Genomic DNA, 17,350 nt, shown 5'->3' with positions numbered 1-17,350 from the left:
CATTGACCGTTAAACGACATTCTTAATTTGTTTTTTCATGCTTCATGTATGTCATGATTTAGTTATAGGATTATCTTTTTCTATTTTTCTTCCTAGCAGGAAAAGAGAAATAAATTAAATAAATAAACAAATAAAAAGTTTATGTTATGAATCAGCCCAGCCCACTATAGAGATATTGGGCCTAGAATCAGTTACAAGGCCAGGCTCCACAAAAAGGTTAATCTAGGATTAATTCTTTCTTTTTCGACTTCTCACTTGATATTCAATATTCGTATTAGGGTCAGGGACGTCACAGTTATATGGAAACAAGGGAGTTATACGAAATCCTTCGACGAAAAGTTACATTGTATATTCAAGGTTAAAATTATTGTTTATATATATATATATATATAGTAGATGTTGAATTCTCTTAACTTCTTCATGTGTTTAATTCTTCATATTTTGAACTTCTTAATGAATCATGTGTTTACCCGCCCCGCATCCCCCTGCACAACCTTAAATCTAACCTTGCCCCACATAGAGTTAAACCCACCCTGCCCAGCATCCGTCCCGCCCCATTGCCATCCCTATAGTTGGTGTGTATAACATGAGCAAGTCAAAGGAGTACTAGGCAGGCAGAGTGCCTAACACCTATCATTTATTACATTAAATAATTAAAGTGAAAGAACAAAGCACATGACATGCTACCACATGCAAACTAATTAACCTACAACTACTTTATAAGCACTCTTACCTCTCTCTTTTTAAGAACCCTACTTGCTTATCCTTTTAGTCAAACGTCTTCTAGAAGAACTCAAAAGGTAATATATTCCCCGCTCACTTTTACTTGTCACGTTCGCTTTTCGAGGGTCAATTTACATAAACTTTGATCAGCATTTTAAGATGTATGCTTTCATCATACTATATAAGATCGATTACAACTTATATATTTTTCATATAATTCTCAAACACCAAAATGTAAAATTAAAATTAATTCGATTTAGTTTTGCTTCAAAAATTAATCAAATTGACTCTTACGAAGTTGAACATGATAAGTATAGGCTAATATAATTTTTTAAGGGGCGTGTATAAAAAAAAGTGTCATATAAAGTAGTCTGGACCCGGGGGACATTAATTACATCTAGAAAAACTCCAAATTCAGACCAATATAAAAATGGTTCTTGGAACTACTAATGCCATCAATGACTAAACCTAAAAATTATGACCATTTAGAAGACTAGAAATTAAGGTTCGATTTAAGGTACAATCCTAATAAATTGTATCTAACTTTTGAATATATGAGACCTATTTGAACGAACAAACAAAAAATCTAATAGGGCATATCTTCACCTTCCTCATAGCCATAGTCTTTCTTTCGAAGCTATTTTCAGTTGCCTCGAGGCATCAAGAACCCTCCAAGAAAAATCTTGGTTTTTTTCACTTCATTGACCGTTAAACGATATTCTTAATTTTTTTTTTCGTGCTTCATGTATGTCATGATTTAGTTATAGGATTTATCTTTTTCTTCTTAGCAGGAAAAGAGAAATAAATAAATAAATAAAATTGTTCCATTGTAGCTATTGCTGATAATCTAAAAAGTTTATGTTATGAATCAGCCCAGCCCACTATAGTGATATTGGGCCTAGAATAAGTAACAAGGCCAGGCCTCCACAAAAAGGTTAATCTAGGATTAATTCGTTCTTTTTCGACTTCTCACTTGATATTCAATATTCGTATTAGGGTGAGGGACGCCATAGTTATATGGGAACATGGGAGTTATACGAATCCCTTCGACGAAAAGTGACATTATATGTTCAAGGTTAAAATTATAGTTTTTATATATATAGTAGATGTTGAATTCTCTTGACTTCTTCATGTGTATAATTCTTCATATTTTAAACTTCTAAATGAATCATGTGTTTACTTCTTGATATTTTAAATCTAGTTAAAATTCTGACTCCACCACTAATTAAAATCTAGACTAATTAAGTGTAACAGCCCATCCCGCTAAATTTTGACTCCACCACTAATTAAAATCTAGACTAATTAAGTGTAACAGCCCATCCCGCTAAATTTTGACTCCACCACTAATTAAAGTCTAGACTAATTTAGTGTAACGATTCAACCCGCTAGTGATATTGTCCACTTTGGATCTAGGGCCATACGACTTAAAATGTGTCACTAATTGATAAAAACATGTTTATTTATATACCTAACATCTCTCTGTGTTTTTACCGATATGAAGTTTTGTCTTAAGTTGAGACATTACATTCAAATTTTTACCGCATACGACCTATTTAAAGGAGAGTGCTCAAAGTTTGAACTTAAAACTCTAATTAATATTAATGAATCATATTAATCCCACCATAACCCTGATTGGTATGTATAACACGAGCAAGTCAAAGGAGTATTAGGCAGGCAAACTGCCTAACACCTTTCAAAGAAGTTGAATATCTGCCTATAATATGCTCTACACATCATTCATTACATTAAATAATTAAAGTGAAAGAACAAGCACATGAAATGCTACCACATGCAAACTAATTAACCTACAACTACTTTATAAGCACTCTTACCTCTCTCCTTTTAAGAACCCTACTTACTTATCCTTTTAGTCAAATGCCTTCTAGAAGAACTCAAAAGGTAATATACTCCTATTCGCTTTTACATGTCATGTTTCGCTTCTCAAGAATTAATTTACATAAACTTTTATCAGCATTTTAAGATGTATGCTTTCATCATACTATATAAGAACAATTACAACTTATATATTTTTCATATAATTCTCAAACAGCAAAATGTAAAATTAAAATTAATTGGATTTAGTTTTGCTTCAAAAATTAATCAAATTGACTCTTACGAAGCAAAACATGAAAAGATAGTTCAATTTAATTTGTAAAGGAACGTGTAAACTAAAAATGTGACATAGTCCGAACCCGGGGGACATTAATTACATCTTGAAAAACTCCAAATTCAGACCTATATAAAAATGGTTCTTGGAACTACTAATGCCATCAACGACTAAACCTAAAAATTATGACCATTTACAAGACAAGAAATTAAGGTTTCATAGACAGAGAGATTCAAAGAACCACTCACATGCCCACATGGGCTATACATATAAAGTCAATTTACACTACTCCCACATAAGATGGTGTACTTGTAAATTACCAAATGTACAAGTCATTATCAGATAATTGCTAATTTTTTTAGAAAAAATAGGAGGAATATTTTTACGAAATCTTTAATTTCGTAGAAAAAAATAAATAATTTTCTGATAGTGAATCCCAACTTATTAAAATAATATGCCCTACTATTTTTCCTTAATCAAAAAGCTTTAATAATTATATACATGCTATAATATATTTGAAAATTAAATCCTAAGTCAAATTATGACAAATAAGATGACACTAAACACTTTTAATAATAAGTAAGTTAGAATATGAGAATGAGAGATAAAATATTTTATCCACACTAATGATTCCCACTACCTCATCTCTAATACTATAATATACTTATCATATAATATAAATATTTTACATTATTGACAAGACCATACTCTTAGGTCGGCGTGTTCACGTGTTAGTTTGGCTTTGATGCACGTATAATAGAATAAACACTAATTATTTATACGTAGCATACGTAAACTGTATAACAATATAATAAATTTATTAATTTTCTTTTATCTATTTTGTTTGTTACACATATTATAAGTTTTATTAACTTATACTAATAAAAAATATCTCCATCAAGACCTAATTTGCGTAAATTGTGCAACCTAACTTTTTTTGGACTGTTCTGGAGACTCTTTATAATTAAGAATTCTTTTAATGTTTGGTCTTCTTATGTAAGCTATGTCTGCTTATCATTATATTTTTAATCAAATGAGTGCCTTCTAGAAATACTCACTACTAAATACTAAGGTCATAAGTTATGAATTATTTGTGCGGACATAGATTTAAAATTTGAAATTTATGGGTGTTTTTTTAAAGTTTTGATTTAATATATATAATATATAGTTTTCATGTTAATTCATGTGGTATCTTTTGAATTTCAATATTCAAATAAGTTTATTTTTTATTGTAATTTTTCATATATCTTTTAAATATTTTGAATTGTCAATCTGTCTTATTTATAGTACTTTTTTACTTGAATATATAAATTTTGTTTCAACATATTTGAAGATTCTATATATGCCTAAGTTCATAATTAAAGTTAAATTATTTGACTCTCAAAATCTAAACAACACACCATAAATATAAACTAATATTTTGTGACTACGTACCTGACATGCTTGTATCCGCCCTTGCATCTGGAAGACACTAAGGGCTCGTTTGGTGTGAGGGATTAGAAATAATAGTGATGGGATAAGGAAATAGTGATGGGATAAAAAAAAATTATGTTGTTTGGTTGGCAAGTCCGGGATAACTTATCCCGGGATTAATAATTAGTACCGGGATAAGTTATCCCTCCCCATGGGTGGTATAGTAATCCCGGGATAACTTATCCCGAGATAGAATAGGTAAATGACAAATATGTCCCTTTAAATCCTTTTTATATATCATTTTTTACATTTATGTATATTTACATTTTTTTTAATACCATGTATAATAATATTTACTACTCCTTATTTTTATGATAATTATACATATTTTTCTATTAAAAAATTATACTATATAAATATAATTTTTATTTATGAATTTATTTGACTAATTCTTATGTTTATTTTATTTTGATTTCTCATAAATTTTCTTCTCTTTAATAAACTTAAGAGGAAAGTTCTATTTTTAAGCTAAATAAGAAAAAAGTTATATTTTTAAATACACATGGTACTTATCATGGGAATACATAAACAAAAATATTTAAGTTAAAAAAAATAAAAGTTTTATTTTAAAAAATGAATAACTAAAGCTCACAAAGAAAAATTTAAAAAGTTTAAATAAAGTGAAGGGTAATTTTGTAAACAAACAACTTGTTCTTAAAATTTATCAATATATATTATTTTGAATATAACAAACCAAACACTCAATAAGAAATAATCCCAGGACAACTTATCCCATCATAACTAATCCCAACATAACTTATCCCAACATAACTTATCCCATCATAACTCATATTCAAACCAAACGACCCCTAAGGGATCATTTGGTACGCGAAGAATAATAAATATTTTCTCTATTCAATAATAGTTGTGTTGGAATTTATGTAGTTTTGATAATTGACAAAGAAAGATGAAACACGTCATTCAACATGGTCCAAAGGTACACTATTATGAGCAATTAAATTCGGAAAAGCTTTCAAAATAAATAAAGACAAGAGTGCAGAAATCAAGAAATGAATAATGGTAATTTCATATAAAACTCAAGGAATCAAACTAGTGATGAATTGAAGAAAAAGAATCAATGAGTTTGATTTGAAGAATGAGTCTAAAGAAGCGAGGAGTTTGACTTAAAGAAGGAGTCTTACTTGAAGTAGAACTCTAAAAGCCCGTTTGGATTGGCTTAAAGAAAGTACTTTTAAAAAGTAACTTTTTAAAGTGCTGAAAATTATTTTAGAAATAAGTAGTTATTAAAAAAAAAAAAAAGTAGTTATGTGTTTGGATAAAAGTGTTGCAGTTGAAAAAAAGTTGTGATCTGATTGGCAAATAAGTGTTGTTAAACACTTTTTTTTATCAAAATGTCTAAAATATCCTTAAAACTGTTAACATAATAAAAAAGTTGATTAGTCTAAGTTTTTTATTTCTAAGAAAAATTAAAATAAAATTAATTTATATTTTAATTCAATTTCAATAACTTAATATTTAAGTTAATTTTAAATGCGCAAATTATTTTAATTTCAAAAATATATAATTTGAAGAGATCACATGAAAGAATTTGGGAATTGTTTAAAAGAATTAAGGATAAAAAAGTAATATACTTGGTCAAAGTAAAATGACTTTTAAGTTAAAAAAAAGTAGGGGTCACCCTACTTTTAACTTTTAACTTATTTTAAGTCACTTTTGACTTATTTTAAATTGTTTTTATAACTGTCAAAAACTCTTACAAGTCAAAAACTGACTTTTAAGTCAGTTTGACCAACTTAAATGTCCATCTAACCGGGCACTAAGTCAAGAGAGTTGAAGTCAATAAGGAGTTTGAAGTGAATAATAACTATATGAAGAATTGTGCATAAATAGAGGGGTTGTCCAAAATACTTGTGCACTTACAGAGAAAAAAACCAATTGAAAAATTGACTTCGCAAGTGCTATCAGCGAACGGAAGGAACACATCGAAGAATCCTTTTACAGAGTTTATGTGTTAGGGTTTTTCCTTTGTGATTAAGTCTTGATGTGATTTTAGTTCAATGATTATAAACTGAATTAAGTGTGTTGTCTTTAGGTTGTGATAACTCGAAGAGTTGGGAACACATATTTTGGGAGGTTTGTGTTGAAGTTTTGGAATTACAGTTCATAATTCCTTAGGTTACATACGCTTGTAATCTGTTTTATGTGGAAGCTCAGTGATTTAGTGAAGTTGAAGTTAAATTTTGTAGGGTTACAGGCCGTGGTTTTTTACACCTTTTGAGTCGGGTGTTTTCCACATAAAAATATTGTGTTTTTACTTACTGCACGTTAGGCGACCTGTTTACACATAGGCGAAAATTTAAAATCAATAAATTACTAAGTCGTGCAGATTAACAAGTTGTTCATTATTGATTTGACACGAATATTAAAAAGCAATAAAAAATATAAATAATTTTATCAAATCACCCTTATTAAATATAAGTCATCTAAACATTGAAAAATGAATAATATTTAATAACAACAGTAACTAGCTACAACATGATAAATTATTCATTGATTTTATAAACTAGACAATATTATTACAAATTTCAAAACAGTATAGTGGACAAGTAAAGATGGACGAAAAGAGTAACTAATTTCAAAATTAATATCAGGATAAATTTTTCTCATTTTATTTGAGATAAAATCGCGAGATGATTATTTCAAAAGTTACAATATTATTTTTATCTCATAAAAATAAATATAATCATAATTTTAAGATAACTAATTTCGAAATAATTTATTATATGATCAAACAAAATGTTTGAATGAAGCAAAGAGATTCCAAAAACTACTCACATGGGCACACATCAAGACAACTTATAAAACTTCCAAAAAAAACTTCTTTCTTTAATATATTTCTAAAAAAGAGGTAGTTGCATGAAGTACATTTGGCTAAGGGTCCATAGTCCACGGGCAGAAGGAATCTCCTGCTCCAATGAGTATAATACTCATTATTTACATTAAATTATATAAATTTGTTATAATTAATAAAAATGAGAGTGCATTTTAATTAATTATGATAATTGCTAATTAAAAATTTACATACATATATTTATGTATTTATTGATTTGATATAAATATATCATACAAGTAAATATCAATACAAGAAGGCATGAAGCTAAAGTAAAGATCTACGAAATTTATATGACCGTGATATTATATTTGCGATATTTTTAATTAAGAACGAAGAAATATTTATCAAATATAAATACTAGTGGAGTACATATATTAAACTAAAAACCAAGATAGCTTATCAAAACTTGCCCCACTAATCTAGATTTCTCTTTCTTGAATTAAAAATAATGATAGCTCTATTTGACTAACCACATGGGATGTCTAGTGTTGCTATGTAATTGTGTTGTTTGAATTTTTTAAAATTACTAGTGTATGTGTTAATGTTTGATATTTCAAATAATATTTTTATTTTTATTTTCCACTCGATATTTAATACTTGTTGTAGAGTTAGACTAATACAAATCTGATACATAAAATCTCATTTTGAATGTAAACCCTTCCCTTTCCACTTTTTAAAATATGAAATTATTTACGAGTACTCTGTGTTACTAAATAAAATTAGTGTCGTATTTTGTTATTTAAATATAGAATTTGTTGATTGCTAGTGATCAACATAAACTTTATTCTCAAAATAAAATCCAGAATCTTATTAAGAATAAGGACGGAGAAATGCTTACAACCCACCAAAACCTTTTTGACATTACTATATTTCTTCATATTTGGCATCATTGGTTTGGTTGAAATTTGAGTACCTTATATAATAACTAAGAAACAATTGAATACCTTAGTAACTAAGAAAATGCCAACAAATATACTAGCTAGGCAAGTAGACAAGTTATTTTCATCTAATAGAAATTTTACACATCTAATATAAGTCACTAACTTTACTTTAGTCTACTTGTTGGTGACTTCAAATAATTTTGTTTTAAACTTAGACATGCATTTAGCCTTTCTTAAATTTAATATCGAGTCAAATTATATTATATAAATTAAACTATAAATTGAAAGGGGCTTAGTTTTGAAAAAAAAATTCCACTTTCGAAGTTCTATCTTATACTTTTCATCAGAATTTATTCTCTTGTCTGATTCTGAAATCCATACATACATACTAAGTCAAATAAGAATTTTTCTTATTTGCACGTGAATATGCTAATTATTGTACGAATAACTTTATCCTAAACAAATTGTGTCCAAGCTTAAATGTCCATTCGATAAAACATTGAGACGCGGAATATATATATCATATGACAAAATAACATCACAAATGTCTAAATCTCTTGGTTCTTGATGTAACAAATTAGGTCCACTTATTGGAAAAATTGGGACCATAATACTATTTTTTATCATGCGCTTGGTCCTTGCATTGTACCTCACAAGTGTTATTTGTGCACCACTAAAAATTGTGGTAGGTGATAAAGTAGTTTTATATTCTAAACAATAAATTTTTAATTAGAGTTTTAAAAATATATTTTTTTGATAAAAAGTATCGTGTTTCAAAAATGAAACTTTTTTTCTACAAGAATATAAGTTAGCCAAGTCCTAAAATAAGTATTGAATATCAGATAAAAAAGAGAAATTTAATTCTACACTCTTTACATAATAAGTATTGAATATCAGATAAAAAAGAGAAGTTTAATTCTACACTCTTTACATAGTTTTCAAGTAAATGATAATAAGAGATTATTTTCACGATTAAAAACAAAAAAGTTTATTGTTATTTGTGTCATTGTTTTGTCAATTTATTTGGGGTGGTCAGTGCTTAAAGTAGTACGTACACTAATGCTCAAAAACTTAGCTCAAAGGCTATCTTGAAAATCTCAGTTTCCCTACTTGCTTCATTTAGAAAGCTATTACTTTTTTCTGAAAACTAGCCCGAAGGCTCTTTGGAAATCTCAATTTCCATTCTTATTAAAATGTGAAAACATTTTTAAATCTCTTATTTGCCTAACTTCCACGTCTTCAAACATTCACATTTTTTTCTTACAAAAGAAAATGTAATTAAAGAAATTAAAAAGAACTTTTGTTTTATGTCAAGAAAATCTGCGATTGATTTTTTTTAAGTGCCTATTAAATAAATTATGAACTCTACTTTTATGTAATAGTTCGTAAATAACATAAGAGAAATAAATAAATTCGATTTAAAAGATCAATTTCCTGCAATCACAGATAAAAAGTTTTGAACTTGAAAAATCAATTATGAAAGTCGAAGTCAAATTATTTGACCACCTTTATAACAAATTATGTTCTACATGTGTGTATTTAATTTGACTAGCTTAAATTTTGCAACCTAATTTTGTTGGACTATTCTAGTGACTCATTTCATATACCTAGTACACTTGAGGAGATATGGAGAATATAACCAATATAGGTTGTGGTGTAGTGGTGAGATTTTTTCACTCTTAATCAGATGTTTTGGGTTTTGAGCCCTCAATATGAAAAAAAATCATGTTGGAAGAGTGATCCCCGAATGAGCCCCGTAGTGTGTAATTCGATTTAGTCGGGGCTTCGGACACCGAATGAAAAACAAAAAAAGAAATCGAGAATATACCTAAATTCAAGATTTTGACCAACCCTAATATCTCCAAAAAGCCTCCTTGTGAAAGTTTGGTCACTCTTCTTTTAACTATGAGAAGAAAAATCATCAAAAATTATAATGTGATTGATAAAATTTAGAATTCGTCTATTTTCATTAAAATTATTGTGTTTAACCTAATCGAATGAATACAATTTTGATGGGAGCACTTCTTCTTTTAATAAATCATACACATTATGAATCAGATTAATCAACGATTCAAAGCTGATATGCGAAGGACGAGTGGAAAAAAACCTTATAGAAGAAATTGATAATAATGTTGGTTGACTTGTGATTTTTCTATAAGCATATTATCAGAATATACTTTTATTATTTTCCTTTTAGGTTCTTCTTCTTTTTTCCGTGTTTATTTTTCTATAGTCAAATGAGAAGAAAATGCATTTCTAATTGAATTTCAAGCAAGAGAAAAACACAGTTTGAATCAATAACAAAGAAACATGAATATTTGACTAAAAACAGAGAGTTTTTTAGGAATAATTTTACAAGTTTCCCTTTTTAAAAATAAGTTTTGCTAAATAAAATATCAAGAAAATTATTTATTATTTAAAATAAGATGCTACCTAGTAAAGAAAATTATCGAACTAAGTCCCTTCGAGGATATCCGATAAAATTTGAACGATATATAGAAGATTAACATAATTTTAGCGTAAAGATAACACCCACAAATCGAAACGATACAGAGATTAACTTGACCTCTACGCAAGGACGACATACACAAATCGAGAAATGATAACTTTTTTAATTGTAGAACAAATTAACCTATCATCACTTATGCACCCTTGACTTGTAGGAATGATATATACTTTATAAGCAATTTGACATCTCTTTTTCTTTTCTCTCTTATTGATTAATTAATTAATATATATATATATATATATATATATATATATATATATATATATATATATATATATAACTTAATTCATTTTAGTCAAATGAGTCTCTTCTAGGAAATTTAAAGAAATATAAAAATGGGTCCTTGAAACACTACTAATTAAGTCATATATGAACCATCTAGAAGACACGCAACGTGTGAGTGAAGCAAAAAGATTTTGTGTTTGAAATAATAAACACAAAGTTCAATAAATAAATAAATATACTAACTTAAACATACTATAATATTTGTGTAAATGTTTTAACATTTGAAACTTTGACTTATTGCCGGCGTACCAACACTGAAATCACCTGATATGTATAATATCATAAGATTCAAATAAATATTTTAATAGATTTTACATATGTTTAATATTCAAAATTTTGATTTTTTTTCCCCTCAAATTCGTATTCAATCAAACTAATAGCATATTTAGTCAATCTTTAAACAGTTTCTTATTTTGAAAAAATAGTCTTTATACTTTTCGAGCTTCATATTTGGATAATCAATTTATAAATTATTTTCGCTAATATAAAAGTAGCAATTTATACTGTTTGACTAAGGTTTCAATATGCTTCTGAAAAAAAAAACCTCTTATTACTATTCATAAACACTTTTTTATCTGTAAAAAAAATTGACGAAACACCTCCATTTCTTAAATAAGTATATATTATTTTTTCCAAAAAATATGCAATTTTAATTTTCTAAAAATTGGCCAATCAAGTTATAAAACACAAAAAGTAAAACGGAGGGAGTAATTAATCTTTTTACCCCTCCCCCCCCCCCCCCCCCCCACCCTAATTTTCTTTTATATATATATATATATATATTATTTTTTATTTTTTTTGAAAATGACTTAAAATCAAATCAAAAGTATCAAATTAAAGTAGGGGAAATAAGATCTAAATGGAATAAAATATTGATGCCAAAAATCAAGAAATATTGTTCATGTGGTCTATAATTAATGTGGGAACACAAAAAGAAGATAGCTTATCAAATGTTCCAAAGGGCAATAAGTCCATGTTAGGTTTATAATATCAATGTCATATTCTTCAAAATCAATTTGATACGTTACCCAACTGATCTTTTTTCGTTTGTTTTGACTTTTGATTCGGTATCTAAAAAGATTATTACTGTCTCACTATAATCTTTGATGATACATAGTATTTTTTGAAGTGTGAAAACAACAACATAGTTATCGTTACGAGATAACTTATCAAAGTTACTCCCCCCACAACTCATTGATATACACACATTATGTATACTTTTATATATAGTGCTCATATCAATGATCAATTGACTAATTTATCTTAATTTGTGAATGAAAAATTGATAGCTCCATTTACCCTACCACATGGGGTTACAAGTTTAGGTGAGCTGTATATTAACAGTAACATGTGTTTGGTCCCCTTTTTTCCAATTTTTCATTATCGTATTAATTGATATTGTTATCACTCTTTTCCTCATAACTTCTTTACTGTCGTATTCTCTTCTAATTCATAATTTGAAATGTTTTTCTTGAGTCGAAGGTCAATGAAAACATCTTTTAAGCTTTCACAAGATAGTTTATGACTTTATGTACACACATTTTCTCTAAATTTTATTTATAAATTACACTGAATATATTATCATTATTTAATTTATACCACACGATATTTGATTGTGAGGGCTTTAGGCAGCTTAGCCGACTTATTTTCATAAAAAAATCGTCACTACATAATTAATTAATTCCACATTTTACACATTCATTTTCTTGAGCAAATAGAAAGGTCGTCCCCAATTTTACTTTGAGTTTGTTTACTTGTTTGAGACGAGACGTATAGCTATGATACTATTTTAATATTTCTTTCATTTTTAATATGAAATTTCATTTATCGTCTCCGTTCTCAACTTGCACACCTAAACATTGTTTGTTAGTGGATGCGTGAATAATCCAGAACATGTTAGGTCCACATAATGGAAAATAAGAGGTTTTTTGGGACCATAATTTCTTTTCACGTATATTATTTTTGGATTATTTATGCCAATATTAAGTATTGTCAATTTATTTAAGTACCGTACAATTATTTTTTTCCAAGCCTCCACGTCTCAATTTTCTAACTCCTTTTTTTGACTCCATAAAACGTACGTTCATTATTCGTTTGTTGACATTTTTTTCACAAAAGAAAATGTAGCAAATAAAATAATATTTCATTCCGTTCCTTTTTAGTTGTTATAGTTTTCTTTTTGAGAGTCAAACAATATGAATTTTGACAAATAAGATGTATTTTTTCATCATATTGATATTAAAATAATGGACAAATTACAGAAATCACATACTTTCAAGGAAAAATTACAATCTATCCCTTAAAAGTTTATAATTACAGAAATCCCTCAAACAGATACAATAATATAAGCGCTGATAGATTAATCTGATGCGTGAGATACAATAATATAAGAACGGATACATGCGCGAGATACAATAATATAAGCGATGATACATTAATCTGATGTGCGAAATAGAATAATATAAGCGCTTATACATTAATATGATGCGCGAGATACAATAATATAAGTGCTGATACGCTAATCTGATGCGCGAAAATGAGGGATTTTGGAGATTTGTAAAACTTATAGGGGATAATGGTAATAAGTAAACTAAAAGGTGAGATTAAATTATAGAAATCACATACTTTTAAGGAAAAATTACAATCTATCCCTTAAAAGTTTATAATTACAGAAATCCCTCAAACGGATACAATAATATAAGCACTGATACATTAATCTGATGCGCGAGATACAATAATATAAACGATGATACATGCGCGAGATATAATAATATAAGCGCTGATACATTAATCTGATGCGCGAGATACAATAATATAAGTGTTGATACACTAATTTGATGCGCGAAAATGAGGGATTTTGGAGATTTGTAAAACTTATAGGGGATAATGGTAATAAGTAAACTAAAAGGTGAAATTTCTGTAATTTTTCCTTAAAAAATTGCGATTTATAATACTTTTTGTAGAATTTTTGACTATGTAAAATTTTATATTAAAATATCAAATAAATGTAATCTAATTTAACTTTATAAATTAGTCAAATTGACTCTCGAAAAATGTAACATGACAAGTAAAAAGGAACGAAAAGAGTAATAATAACAAAAAAGGAATAATCTTACATGTAAGGATTAAAGTAGCTTTAAAACTTGTATAAACATGGTTTAAGATTAAATTTATCAAGAAACGCCAATAGCAACAAATCCCATGTTTAAGGGAAACAACCTAGTTTAATTATATTAATTATACAAGTCAAATTTTTCTAGTAGTGTATTTTTCTAAAAAAAAATTATTTGCAATTTCATAAATAAATTAAAAAAAAAGAGTCCACCTTAATTCACGCCGTTCACAATATTGTATGGAATATGCATGAAATGAAGAGTGACACAATTGCTTACGTAGTCAAGTTTTTTTTTTTTTTTTTTAGTTCTTACTTCGATTAAATTTGAATTCGCACATAACAAAATCCATTTTTAAAAGGTAACACTTTCAACAAGATTTTTCCATTATAATTCAAACTCGATATATCTAACTAAATGAGAAGAAAATCAGGATTCCTGAATCATCACACCATTAAATTCAAATTCGAGATATCTAACTAAACGTGAAGTAATCTCATACCATATTACTACCATTGATGTTGAATTATGTATTTACTAACTAGTAGTGGTTCAAAAGATACCAAAAAAAAAAGTCGAATCAAATTGTGTTCCAATCGATTTACAATTCCTACTAAATCTATATTTACTATATTTTGTGTATGTTCCAAATATATCACGTTTTAGAAATATAAACTCTAAATTGTTTAGAATTTGTTAATTATTTATGTCTAGTTATGATTTGTTTATCTTAGTTTATATAAAAATATGTTTTCTAATCCTACATTAATTTGGAGAGAAATAAGAGAACTTGTAGTGAGATTCAATCTTTTTAAGTTTTTGAATAAAATATTTTATTTCAACATTCCTCTACGGCTCTACCATTAATATATAAATATAATTATTTTTAATTGACCGACTAAATACTCACATATTTTATTTCACATAGTCAAGCGGATCCTTAAACGAGAAGCTTCTAAATATTACATCTCTCCTCCAAATAAAACGCACCTCCACTTATGCGAATATTCGCTTTTATTTTATTTCCATAAATACCCTTCCCTTAATTTTATAAATACACCTTATTCCCTTTACAAAAACCCCAAAAAACCAAACAAAGCCTAAAAAAAAAATATGTTTCAAACCTTGAAAAACGATTTTCAAATTTGCGAAGAAATCGGCCGTGGTAGATTCGGTACCGTCTACCGCTGCTTTTCTCCGGCGACCGGAGAATCCTTCGCCTGTAAATCTATCGACAAAAACCTCCTCATTGATTCCACCGACCGTGAATGTCTCGATAAAGAGCCCAAAATTCTTCAACTCCTTTCCGGTAACCCCAACATTCTCCATCTTTATAAGGTTTATGAAGATGACGATTTCCTTCACATGGTAACCGATTTCTGCCCGAATAGTGATTTATACGAAAGGGTTTCATCTGGGTCGTTGTCAGAATCGGCTGCCGCGGCTATTCTGACTCAGTTGGTTTCTGCGATTAGCTATTGTCATCATATGGGTGTAGCTCATCGTGATATTAAGCCGGATAATGTGTTGTTTGATTCGGAGAATAGATTGAAGCTTGCTGATTTTGGATCTGCGGAGTGGTTTGCTGGTTGTGAAGGGAGGATGATGAGTGGGGTTGTGGGTACGCCGTATTATGTTGCGCCGGAGGTTTTAATGGGGAAAGAGTATAATGAGAAGGTGGATGTGTGGAGTGCAGGTGTTATTTTGTATATTATGCTTTCTGGGGTTCCTCCTTTTTATGGTGAAACGCCGACTGAGACTTTTCAAGCTGTTCTCAGAGGGAATTTGAGGTTTCCGACGAGGAATTTCAGGTCAGTTTCGTCTGAAGCGAAAGATTTGTTGAGGAAGATGATATGTAAGGATGTTTCCAGACGATTTTCAGCTGAACAAGTACTGAGTAAGTTAAATTTCTCTGATTTTCATTTAATTTCACTTTCCCCTGTTTTTTTTTTCTTCTGTAAAGTATCTCTGTTTTTTGAGTTGCTGATTTTGATGTTCTTTGTTATATACAGGACACCCATGGGTGATTAATGGAGGAGAAACAAGATCAATGGCTGATCTAAACTGAAGAAGAAGAAGATGATGATAACTGGATTTTCCCTAACAACTCTATAAATACTACTGATAAGTTTTTGCTGTATATACACCAATGTCAGCAGCTCCATGTGAAAAAGGAAGAAAATGAGGAGAAAGATAAGCTCTTTCTTGGTATGATATCAGTTCTACAACAAGGGGTTCCCTCTTTTAACTTTTTTTTCTCCTTTGAGATGCTGTTACTGTGTTGTGGAGAAGAATCTGAAGAGGATAATGAATCTCCTAAAAAAAAAAAAGTTTTCTGGCTATGTAGAAATAGATGATTTTCCCACTTTTATGTGTTTTTTGGTATATGAAAGGTTGTGGAAGAGAAGGAAGGATAAGTGTTTATCCTTCAAATTTTGTTTTAGAGGAGCACTATGTATTATGTAATAATAAAGTTTGCTTCTTTTTTTGTAATCTTTGAGATATCTTCTATAATATTTGTGTCTTGAAGCACCATCTTTTGTTGATAGTTTGTTGTGGAATTGTATTTTCAGCATCTTGATTATGTATTTCTGGTTTATTGATATGAATTATCGGAAACAGTTTTCTTACCCCCTACAAAGGTAGAGGTGAAGTCCACGTACATCTATCTAACCTTAGTCTCAACTTGTGGGAGTGATTATACCGAGTATGATGTTGTTGCCGCTTTACCAAGAGGTAAAGTTTGCGTATTACCCACCAAGAGTAAAGTTTGCATACATCCTACCTTACCTTGGCTATACTAATGGGAGGGATTATACTAAGAGCCTGTTTGGATGAACTTAAAAGTTGGTCAAATTTACAAGTTATTTTTAGTTTTTGAGAGTGTTTGACAAAGTTAAAAATAACTTAAAATAAGTTAAAAAATCAAACGGGGTCTAAGTATGTTGTTGTTTTACTAATATGAATCTTGAATTGTTGATATTGGGTTTTAATCTTAGCTTAAGCTTTATGGATGAGGAAGTGTCCATACTCCATAGATTCTGCAATGTGTTTCTTGAGTTTGGAATATTAAGAAAGGAGTGTCTTTTTGACTTTTCAAAGAGGCATAATATTGCTTTTCTCTAAGTTGGATTCATCAAGAAAATGAAAAAAAAAAAAAAACCAAAAGACTTGAGGTAAAGTACAGTTGATTGTACTGATCCTTTAAGCACCTATCAAGAAAGGAATGGTGGATCTTGTAGTTTTTAGTTGATGTGTGGGTGGTGGTAATGGAATCTACAAAGATAAGGTCTATTTTGTATCTTATAGCATATGCTTTTTAGTTTATAAATATTGCCAATCTATTAGGTGTGGTACATATTCTTTTATTTGCTTCACTCCAAGTGTCCTAATTTGATTAAACAC

General features: G+C 28.8%; 1 protein-coding gene and 1 pseudogene across 1 annotated transcript; both read left to right on the top strand.

The window, feature by feature from the left end:
* The first annotated feature begins 10,496 nt into the window (after positions 1 to 10,496).
* LOC125819174 (U6 spliceosomal RNA) lies at positions 10,497 to 10,652 on the top strand (annotated as a pseudogene).
* A 4,363-nt stretch (positions 10,653 to 15,015) lies between these two features.
* On the top strand, positions 15,016 to 16,491 carry LOC125819112 (phosphoenolpyruvate carboxylase kinase 2-like). The gene is made up of 2 exons (XM_049498628.1): positions 15,016 to 15,842; positions 15,958 to 16,491. The coding sequence occupies exons 1-2, from the start codon at positions 15,059 to 15,061 to the stop codon at positions 16,011 to 16,013; spliced, it is 840 nt and encodes a 279-aa protein (XP_049354585.1). The 5' UTR covers positions 15,016 to 15,058; the 3' UTR covers positions 16,014 to 16,491.
* The last annotated feature ends 859 nt before the right edge of the window (positions 16,492 to 17,350 follow it).

This window comes from Solanum verrucosum, unplaced genomic scaffold, assembly GCF_900185275.1.
Source record: "Solanum verrucosum unplaced genomic scaffold, falcon-dt-bn FXZP01000252.1, whole genome shotgun sequence".
Taxonomy (NCBI): domain Eukaryota; kingdom Viridiplantae; phylum Streptophyta; class Magnoliopsida; order Solanales; family Solanaceae; genus Solanum; species Solanum verrucosum.
This window is presented reverse-complemented; position numbering and strand designations above follow the sequence as displayed.

Excerpts from the sequence above, each read along its gene's own strand:
- LOC125819112 (XM_049498628.1), top strand. The coding sequence starts at position 15,059 with ATGTTTCAAACCTTGAAAAACGATTTTCAAATTTGCGAAGAAATCGGC. Across the intron at positions 15,843-15,957 it reads TTCAGCTGAACAAGTACTGA|GACACCCATGGGTGATTAAT; the intron begins GTAAGTTAAATT and ends TGTTATATACAG.